The 11,029-nt window shown below is 50.2% G+C and overlaps 1 protein-coding gene across 1 annotated transcript in view; it reads left to right on the top strand.

Annotated features, from left to right (window-relative positions):
* The first annotated feature begins 238 nt into the window (after positions 1-238).
* Positions 239-11,029, top strand: part of PDPN (podoplanin) — a 29,305-nt gene continuing 18,514 nt past the window's right edge. The window contains exon 1 of the mRNA XM_014836255.3: positions 239-1,381. Within this exon, the coding sequence (XP_014691741.3) occupies positions 1,315-1,381 (67 nt within the window). The 5' untranslated portion in view covers positions 239-1,314. The remainder of the gene's footprint in view (positions 1,382-11,029) is intronic.

The following is an 11,029-nucleotide window of genomic DNA, read 5'->3' as shown; positions in this document are numbered from 1 at the left end:
TGACGAATGAGTTGGAGGTGGACCCCAGGAATCTGAGTTTTTTAAACAATTTCCCCAGGTGATTCTTACGATAAAGTAAATTCGGAATAGGGGTCTAGGATAAGGATCTGAAAAACAACCAACTTTCACCCCAGTTCGGCGCTTTGGGGCATTAGTCTTCGGGTTCTTTTTGTTGAATGGAATTTGTGGCACCTGGAGTGTGGCAGAGGCCAAGTCCCAAACTCCTCTTCTTAAAAAAATTTTTTTTATTTTAATTCCAGCAATTCAAAAGGAAATAAAGTAAAAACTATAAGTTCTTTCCCTGATCCTAACATCCAGTACCTGAGGTCAGGACAAGACTACTCAAACTAGCAAAGTGGAGATTTAGGGACCAAGCTCCCCGGCTGAATGGGCTGTGCCCCAGCTGGAAGCGGGCACGGGTTTGGCGGCCAGGTGCATCCTTGGACATCCTCGGGCCGCAGCGCCGCAACGACCGTCCGTCCGCGGGCCCCAGAGCCACGGCGCTGCATCCAGTCGGGAGAGGCCGATCTCCAGCTCAGGCGTTTTTCCCAAACTGCCAAAGTGCCCCCTTCTGCCAAGCTCCGCGCCGGCTCTCGGGGGGCAGCCCCCTGGAGCCCGCCCCCTTCGGTTGCCTGGACAAGGGCGCAATTTACCAGCGCGAGCCGCCTCTGCCCACCCAGATGAGGGCGGCCACTTTTTTTTTTAAGCCATCAGATTCAATATTTACAAGAACAGTCCCATGCTCGGTTCTAAAATTACTGGCCACACAAGGAAGGGTTTACTTCTCACAAGAAAAACCTAGGCTTGTGACTCACTCTTAAAAAGCAGAATAATAAAGTAAAACATTAAACAAAATAAATTGCTGATTGCATGCGCCCCCTTTCCCCTCCTGCTGGGGAACAGAGCCAAAGCCAAGCGTGCGGCGCTCCGAGCCCTCCGCGCGTCCTGGCAGCCCCGCAGCTGCAGCCCTGTAACTTTAAACCTGGCCTGAGGTCATCGTTTTCGCGCCGGCCAAAGAGAGCAAGGGGGCGGTCCTAGAGAGCCCCGGACTGGGACCACCTTACAGCCGACCACTCCCCGCCCTCGTCGGGAGGGATAAATGCGGACTCCGATCCGAAAGTTCCCAACGGCCAACTTTGCTGCTCCAGCTGCTGCGGGTGAAGGAAGCTTGCGGACCCCTCCTGCGCTGGGACTTCTGCTCCCTGCGTCTTCACTCTCGCGCTCCGCCAGGCCTGTGGCTGCAGAGCTTTTTAATCTTCCCCCAGCCCGGAAACCAGCTGCCCGGCCCGCAAAGAGCACAAGTCAACTGAGAGGATGTGGAAGGTGCCAGTTCTGCTCTTGGTTCTGGGAAGCGCCTGGCTCTGGGTCCTGGCAGAAGGAGGTAAGACACGGCAGGAGTGGCTGCCAGGGGCTGCTGGAGGGGACGGGCGAGCCGGGGCTTGCTGGGCTGCCTGCGCCTGGTAGTTGAGGTTGCCCGGGAGAGCAGAGGGGAGGCGGGAGTGTGTGTGTGCCCGAGTCTGGAGGACCGGGGAGAAGGAGAGACGGAGGCTTAGCTGGTGCCAGGTCCCAAAGAAACAGCTGAGCTGGGTGCAAGGAGGAGCCCCCGAATCCACAGGCGGCAAGGGTGGGGAGCAGAGGGGGCCTCCCTCCAGCGCAGCCCACCTCCTTCCACCCCCTTCTCTGAGCACCAGTGAGAGGGCGAATGGATAACAGTAAAGAGCCTTCCGCTGGCAGGAGTGGGCTCTCCTGCAGGGCTGTGTCCTGGAGGAGCTGCCCGTGGCCTCAGAAGAAACTGGCCCCGTGGAGTCTGGAGGCACATTCAGGAGAGCTGGGGTGGGGGAGGTCCCCCCCGTGCAGCGAAGGTCTCCCTCTGGGGCCTACCAGGTCTTACAGGCTGTGCACCCACCTGTTGGGCACACTCAGGCCCCATCAGTGGGGACCGGCTGGAAGAGGCCTCGTTATCCTCTGTAGAGAGGACAGTGTGTGTGGAAAGGACTGAAGTGGAGATGGCTCCTGAGTAGCGTGAAGGAACAAGGATGGCTGTGAACACCGAGAGTTAAGAGGGTTTGGGGCTGTGTGTTGAACTTGGTCAACAACGTCAATGACTAAGGAGTGATGTTGACTCAGAAGTTGTCTTAGATCTAGTGCTGGGCGCTTCCTGCCCATCGTCTACATCTTGCCGTCTCCTTTCCCTCCTCTTCCTTGCTCTTCTTGCCTCTCTCTGCCCAGTGTGCTGTGTCAAAGTCATCCACGCACCTTTGTCAATATTTTAGTTCTTTTCTTGGTGTTTGTTTTGTAGCTCTTTTCCCAATAGAATATAAGCTCCCAAGGACACAGCTGTGTCATAGCCTTGATCCCCAGGGCCAAAACAACGTCCAGCACGGAGTAGTTGCTCACTGAATATTGAGTGAAGGAACTGTAAGCTCACTAGCGATCTTTGGAGTTGGAGGTTGTTAAGCCGCGCTCTGAAAGGTGAACTCTTACCTTCTCCAGATTGAGGCTGGAGGCAGTCCTGGTGCCAGAGGGTCCTTCTTGGCAGGAGAGGTTTGAGGGAGCAGTGGACCTGACTTAGGTCTTTATAATTCCCTGCAGAGATGAAAATACCCAGCCCTAGGGAAATGATACAGGATGTAGTGCTCCGTGCTGGACTGGCTGCTTCGAAGAGACCCAGCAGCCCTCTCTACAGGGCCACTGGCTATTTGTGGTGGTCCTATCTTTGGAACTTCTCTTTCTACTGGGATATACACAGCTCTACATTTCAGTTACGTTTCCTTTTTGGCGAGACAGTATGCCATTGACACCATCTTGTGCTCACCAGGGCAAGGTGTGGGAGGCCCCCAGACTGAGCCACATCCCGGCTCTGCTCAGGGCAGGAGGCAGCCGGGTGGCCTCCCCTGTTTTCTCTCAGGGAAAGGTTAGCTGTAATTATCTTTAAGCCAGTTCCCGAATGTCAAAGCTACTCCTAAGGGTGGCGGTAAACCCTGTCTGAAAAGACAGTCACCACTGGTCCTAGAAACTACTAAAGACAGAAGCCCCCCCCACCCCTGCCTGCCCTGGCTGTGCTGGGGGGCTGGCTGTGTGTAGATGCTGTGTTGCTGGGCTGCTGGCAAGGAGCTGAGGCCCATGAGGGGTTTTGTCTGAGGATAATGAGTGAGGCCGCTTGAATATGGATGAATAACTTCATTGAGCTGGCTATTGTTGGTCTTGTTGGGGAGCTGAGCTGGGGGTAATTATGGTGATGAATTTTATTATTTTTCTCATAGGCTCCTACGCCCCACTGGGCTTCCCTCGGCTAGTGTTATAATCTGGTTTGGTTTTATAATCTGGTCCCATGTGTTGTCTCTTTGGATGTGAGTGGACTCAAAGGAGTTCTGTTGTCCGCACATCTGGCATTTTCCTCAGTTGTCAGGCCCCACCCTCGTTCTGAACGTTCATCCTGAACGCACACTTCAGGGCCCTCCGTTAGACGGTCTGTCTTGTGAAATTCTGCAGGCTGCTGCTTGCTGCAAACCCACATGTGCTTTTCCGGGACCAATCCACCCAGGATTAATCATGCTGCGAGCGAATTTCCCTGTGATTTCCCTCAAACTCTTGCCAGTTTCGGAGGCCCTGAAATCTTCATGAGTTGCTAAATTTTTGTTGCACTTAAGGCATCTATCGAGCGTTAAGGAAAGATCGGGTCAGTTAGAGCCTTTGTGAGGGAGGCCTATCCATTACACTAGAGGATACGCACATTTTTAAAAAGTACCCAAGTGTGAGAAGGCCAAGTCGGGACATGGTGCCTAGGGAGGAGCCCTGGCTGGGCAGGGGTACGCGGCTGCTTCTCTCTTTCTCTGAAACGGGTCGCCGGTGAATGATTCTATACCACAGAATTATAAAGACCCCAAACCTTGGCGTGACAGTGGATGGGCTGACCACGTAGGAAGGCCACCACTTCCCTCCCATTCCCATCCCCCACCGAGTGCTAGGAAAGTCACAGTTACCCCATTGAAACATCACAGCTCCTTAAATTATACATTATTATCTTCAGAATGTGCCAGAAGTGGGATTCGAAAATGGGGTCTGACTCCAAACCCTGGGCTTTTTCCCACTACATTACCTTGCCTCAAAAAAAAAAAAAAAAAGTTGAACTTGAAATTAAAGGTTAACCTCGCTTTAAGTTCCTTAACCATAAAAGCAAAATTTCTTTTAAGGTATCAAAAGTCCTTTACATGACATACTTAGCATAATATTCCTTTAAGAAGGAAAATGTCACAGTACATTAAAATAAGATTCATGAATTCATTCCCCAAATAGTGATTAAGTGTCTCCTGAGAGCTCGGTCCGGTGCTCCATGCAGGATTTGAGCTGTACACACGTTTGAGAGGGGACCGCCTGACACTGTGAAGTGGACTCCGAAGTCTTCACCAGCACAGCAGCGGACCTGTGCTTTAAATTCCACTGGCTTATCTGAATATTTGTCATATTTCTGGCTTCTAAGAGCGGGCATGCCAGGTTACAAGTTGGGAAATATGGTGGGGGAGGACGTGGAGGGAGAGAAGACCGAATACGTCTCAGTGCCCTGTGCAACTCACTTGAGGAGTAAAATGTGGTCCCGCCAGGCTCTCCAAGGAAGCCTTGCCGTCCCTGTCCCCCTGAAACCTCTAAAGGAAATATCCAGGGGGAGCGTTTGGATGGAAGAGAATCCAACGATTGGGGTGAACGGAGGTGAGGGTGATACTTCCAAGCCGAGTGAACAGTAACAGTTACTGAGTCTTAGGATTTCCATAGGGGCGGGCAGGAGAGAAAGAAACTCTTGACTGGAATTTTGAATTCTTTACCTACCGATTTCTTAAAGCTTTTGGGGGAAGGAAAGTGATTGGGCGCTTTATCCGAGGGCTCTGATGGAGCCAGGTTAGGGAACAGCTGGAATTCTGCCAGCTTTATCCACGGCAGGAAGATGAGGTGGCTGTTTCCTTCCCTCGTGTCTTGTCTCGTCCCAGCGTGCACCAACCCGCCTGCTGGTTGGCAGCAAGCCTCCCCTCGAGCTTCGAACTCCCACAGATCGGGTGGGCCGGCTCTCCTGCCTTTTTCTCTGGCCCGGTGCCTTTGACTTGAGAATTGCTCCAAGGAGATGGGTTTGTCCTTTGAGGGGAATCGTGCTAAATACGGAGGGAAACCTGCAGACCTGGCCCCCTCATTCACCTGGTTGTTTAAGGAGCTGCAAACTGAAATTGATAGGGCAACACTCAATTTCATGCAGGGTTAAAAAAAACAACAAAACAACCCAACAGACCCACAAAGAGGATAATCACCTTTCCGGAGGAAGATGTGCTGTCGACCTCTGTCCAGAGGGGCAGAGCGGACAGCGCTCCAGGCAGCAGGGAGAGAATCTCACTGAGCTGTGCTCTGGTGATTATTGCTGGTGTTACCTTTGTAGCGTGCAGGGGAATGCCAGTTACATAGAATACAGATGGGAAGCAGGGAAGGGGCGGGCTAGAATTCATGTAAACATATTACCGATGAGAATGGCGTGTTTCCTGTAATTCATCAAGGTGTCTCCATCCAGGGGAATAGAACAACGAATGGAGGCAAAGCTGTGATCCGATAACTAGTATCCTGCCCAAAGGAGGAGAGAGTCCATTTGCCTAGAATCTGGAAAGGGAGAAGAAAGGAACAAGGAGTTGATGACGTAAAGCCTGCCTTGCCCAAGGAATTCATTTATTTAACAAATATTTATTGAGGAACTGCTCTGTGAGTCAGGCAAGACACATGGCATTCCTGCTTGCAGCTAGTGTGCAAGCTGTCATATTTGGTGGCTGTGGGATTCTGATCTCAATCAAGGTGGTTCTATGATGAATCAGGGACCCCTGTTTTATCACAGTCTGGAAATGTCTTCCCCCCGGGAGCCCCACCCTCTGCCTTCCACGTACACCCAGCAGCATCTCAGGTATGTTGCTCTCGAGAAGGACATGCCTTGGATGGCAAATATATGTATGAAGCATTGGAAAACTATTTCCCGTTCTAAATAAACTGTTGGTTTCGTGTCCTCTTGTGAGTTTGGCTAAGGTGAAACAGTTTCCTCTGAATTGGATCACTCCATAATAAGAGTAAATTTCTGAGTCTGTAAAGCTAAGGGAACTCAATTCTGGACAGATGGTATTAATAGCAGTAACTATGTAATAACAGCTGACATTAACCAAGCGCTTAGCACGCATCAAGCACTTTCCAAGCCCTGTTTCATTTAATTTGCGTAACAGACCTACAAGGCAGGAGCTATTTATATTTTATAGATGAGTAAAGAGGCTCAGAGAGGTTGAGTAGCTTACATACAGACGCAGAGCAAATGGCCGTGGTGAGACTTGAATCTAGGCAGCCTGAGCCCAGAGCCCAAGTCCCTGACGCTCAGCACAACGGCCAGCTATGCTTGAGGTCAAGGCCACCAAGGCCACCCAGAAAAGTCAGCCAGTTGATTTCTTCAGGTACCTCTTACAGCAGCAATACCACTCATTATTTGTTAGAGACATAGTTCAGATGGAAGAACTGAATTTGTGTCAGAGTACCAAACTGAATGCCACTTTCCCTGCCGCCTTAAACGTTTACAGAGCACACATATTGTTAAGAACTTTAAGAGTCAGAGAGGAAGCATAGGGTGGGATCGCGACTCACAAAGAGGCAAGACAGATGTGTGTGTGGTGTATGCGGAAGGGGACGTATGAGGCAGCGTAAAGTGACAGCACGCAGCATCATCTGCTGCTCGCACTTTGGAGGTCAGATTCTTGCGGCTGTCGGGTGCTGGAGAGAGCCTTGTGGGGAAGATGCGACTTGGTCTTGGCTGCGAAAATGCTGGGGTTGGTTGGACAAGGTGGCAGAGAAGGGCGGTCCAGGCAGGAGAGGCTGCTTGAACAAATGCACGGAAGTTAGAACAATCTGGAGGTTCTATGGGAAGAGCCGTGAAGGCTGCCCGGAGTCAGGGGCGTTGAGCTGGGGAGTGGCAGGAAATTAGGGAGAAGGATGAGTCCTTGTTGAGTAAGAGAGGTGGAGCTTCTCTAGGAAATAGGCAATGACAGCATGTGGGAGCACAGCGGGCCATGAATAGTGATTTTCGGATGAAAAATGATAAGGGAACCCCATGCGGTTGAATCTAGTTTATGGCACGAGTGTTGCGGGGGCGGTGAGTAGAGACTAAGTGTGTTGACAGCAGAAAGGTGGGGTGAGATCAGATTTGGGGGAATAAGACCAGCAAGCTTCACAGCTCAGTATTTCCTGATTTCTTATTATTCTTTCCTCATTTCCTGACTTCTTCTTATTCACCTCTTACAGCACTCATCACTGTATTAAAACTTTTTTTATTGGTATGTAATTCACATATAAAGTTATGTGAACACTCCAGTGGTTTTTAGTATATTCACAGAATTGTGCAACCATCACCACTGTCAATTTTAGAACATTTTCATCACTCACCTCCCCAAAGCCCCAACCAGTAGCAGTTGCTCCTTTTGCCCCTCCCCATAGCCCCCAGCAACCGCTAATTTGCTTTCTGTCTCTATGGATTTGCCTGTCCTAGGTGTTTCATATCAACAGAATTATACAATACGTGGCCTTTTGTGTCTGTCTGCTTTCACTGAGCATGACGTTTTCAAGGTTTGTCCATGTTGTAGCACGTGTCAGAGTTTCATTCCTTTTCATGGCTGAATAATATTCCATTGTATGGACATACCACATTTTGCTTATTCATTTTCCAATTGATGGACATTAGAGTTGTTTCCACCTTTGGGCTGTTATGAATGTTGTTGCTATAAACATTCAGTACAAGTCTTTCTGTGGACACATGTTTTCATTTCTCTCAAGTATATACCTAGGAGCAGAATTGCTGGGTCATGTGGTATCTCTATGTCTAACTTTGTGAGGAGCCTCCAAACTGTCTTCCAAAGTGGCTGCACCATTTTACTCTCCTGCCAACAAGACGAACGAGTTTCAGTTTCTCCACGTCTTCACCAACACTTATTATTTTCTTTTTTTTTTTGATAGTAGCTATCCTGATTGGTATAAAGTGGTCTCTCATTGTAGTTTTGATTTCCATTTCCCCAGTGACTAATGATGTTGAGCATCTTTTCACGTGCTTGTTGACCATTTATATTTCTTCTTTGGAGAAACATCTATTCAAATCCTTTTCCCCTTTTAGAGTCTGGTTGTCTTTTTATGGTTGAGTTCTTTATATATTCTGGATACCAGGCCCTTATCAGACATGAATCGCAAGTATTCCCCCCTTTCTGTGGGTCGTCTTTTCAGTTTCCTGCTAGTGCATTGAACCACAAGTTTAGAAAACTTCGATGAAGCCCCATTTCTCTTTTGTTGCTGTCTCCTGTACTGTTGGTGTCCTATCTGGGAAGCCTAATCTGAGGTCACAAAGATCTGCTCTTACGTTTCCTTCCAACAACCGTATGGTCTTAGCTCTTACGCTGAGGCCTCTGGTTTCTTTGGGGCTAATTTTTATTTCCAGTTAGAGTTAGAGGCCCGGCTCCATTCTTTGTCGTGTGAGATCCCCGGTTGTCCCAGCACTGTTTGTTGAAAAGGTGATTCTTTTCTCACTGAATTATCTTGGTCCCTTTGTCAGAAATCAATTGCCCATAAATATCTGTATTATTTCTGGACTCTCAGTTCTGTTCCATTGATCCAGACATGTATCCTTATTCCAGGACCACACAGTCTTGATTCCTGTAGCTTTATAGTAAGTTTGAAATCGGGAAGTGTGAGCCCTCCTACTTTGTTCTTTTTCAAGATGTTTTTGGCTCTTCTTACCACTATGTTCGAATTATTTCTGTATATCTCTTGCTCCTTAGAGAAGAGAGCAGGACCCATCTCTAACTTGGCTCTTAAAAGAACAAGGGTTGGTACATAGTCAACATTTGGCAAGAGGAGGAGGGCGGACACCCAGTGACCCAGCCTTCTGGCGGGAATGACAAGAAGGCAGGTGAGAGGAACATGAAAATCACAGGGCAGGGATGAGAGGTTAGGGACCCATGGCATGAGGAGTAGGAGTTTGTGTACTCTGTGAGGACAGAGTGAGTCTGAGGTCATAATAATTCATCCAATTTGATGTATCTGAGGGGTACCTGGGGAGAGAGTCAACCAAAATGGCATCAGCAGGGGGCCCTGGGGACATGAGCAGAGGGCCCTGGGGACATGAGCAGGGGGCCCTGGGGACATGAGCAGGGAGCCCTGGGGACATGAGCAGGGGGCCCTGGGGGCATCAGCAGGGGACCCTGGGGGCATCAGCAGAGGGCCCTGGGGACATGAGCAGCAGGCCCTGGGGCCATCAACATTAAGGCCTGGAGACAAAGTTTGCTGCCTGACCTCCCCATTCATTGAACAAGGGGAGAAAGATAGCAAGGAAAGTCAGAAGAGATCCCCTTATCTAAGAACAATTATTTTTTAAGAATCTACTGAAGTGCACTTAAAACTCTCAAACCTGGCTGAGGATCAAGGCCAAGGGCAGCTAGTGGAAACACAGCTAGCTACATTCTGCGCATTCCTGCGGGGCCTCATCCTCCTGGGCTCACAGCTGGCCTGTCTGCGAGCTGCATGGGCGGACGGTGAGGTCAGAGCCAAAGGGGCTCCTCTTTTCATTCTTGCAAAATCAGGGCCTGCTCAGCTGACAGCCCTGAGTGAATCAGAAGCTCAGTTTCCGAGCAGATGGAGAGTTTCCCAAACACTCCGGCCCGCCCCCCCCCCACCCCCCCAGATGCTCTGCGCCAGGGCAGCTCTCTAAAGCAGGCTGTGGGGGTTTGGTTATTTAAATGCTAAGCAGTCCTCCCTATGAGGTGGCCTTTTGAACAGGACTCCCGCCCCAGCTAGGTTCCAGAAAAGTTATTACAGAGGTGTTGATTCCAGTTGACAAAACCGTGAACTCATTTCCTCTTTTCCCGAGGACGTCCTGCTCTTGGTCAAGAGACAGACGTCTCCCGAGGTTGAGAAATCTTGGTTGAGGTTGTACCCAGCAGCCTCTAGTTTTGACGCTTAAGGAGTTCTGAGCCCTGTTTGTGGTTGAGGGTGAGCGGTAGTTTGATTCACTCGGTGGACGGTGAAAAGTGAGTGGTCATCCATTCGTTCGGCTGTCAGACGCTGTGCCAGTGGCTGGGCCGTAACTTACAGCAGAATGAGCATTGCCCTCCGGAAGCTTACAGGTGCTCGTGGGGAGAGCGTAGTGAATGCCCGTGTTCTCGAGTTCTGTACCAGGTCAGAGGAGATGGCTTTCTCCTGGCACCGTGGGAGGACTCTGAAGGAGCAGCGTTTTACCCGGGCCGTGAAGAGCAGGTCGGGTTTGGATGGACAGTGATGGAGTTGAAAGAAGAACCTGCAGGTGCCCTTGGCATCCAGAAGCCCACCATCAGAGCAGCTTCAAGGCTTCTTCAGCCCCTTCTCTGTGGAGTTGAGAGAAATAGGACTGGCAGCTGCTGGAAGGTGATCAATACAGGCGAAGGCTGTGTGACACAGTGGTTAGAGCGAGGCATTTGGCCTCGGACCGATACCAATGTCTGGTCCCTGTGTCACCACTTGCTGGCGACGTGGGCACTTTCCTCTCAGCCTCGTCATCCTCATCTACAAAATGAGGAGGATGTCAGTTTGCGAGGCTTTTGTCGAGCTCAGCATTTTCTGATAAATTCGATAAATAGTCGCCATTGTTAAAATACCTACCTTGTGGGTGGTCGTGGAGATTAACTGTGAAGATTTGTGAAGGGTACGCAGTAGAACTCAGTTTCTTTTCCCGTATCAAAGGGGAGAGAGTGAGGACGTGGTTGGGAGGCCTGGGGTTAGTCCCACGGACTGCGTGTCCTGCACCTTCCACCTGCCTGTGACCTGGTGTGAGTCCTTGCTGTTGCAGTGACAGTGAGTCCTCAGCCATCATGGACCCTCTCCTTTCTTTATTCCCTGTGCTCAGCTGCAGAGACCTTCAGAATCCCGCATCCTTGGGTCCCAAAGTCAGGGGACGCCACTCTGAATCTTAACGTGTAGCATTTCTTCTGATTTCTCTAGAGAGCCCAGTGAC

This window comes from Equus asinus, chromosome 5 (genome assembly GCF_041296235.1).
Source record: "Equus asinus isolate D_3611 breed Donkey chromosome 5, EquAss-T2T_v2, whole genome shotgun sequence".
Classification (NCBI taxonomy): Eukaryota; Metazoa; Chordata; class Mammalia; order Perissodactyla; family Equidae; genus Equus; species Equus asinus.
Note: the sequence above shows the minus strand (reverse complement) of the source record. Positions and strands in the feature narration are given on the sequence as shown.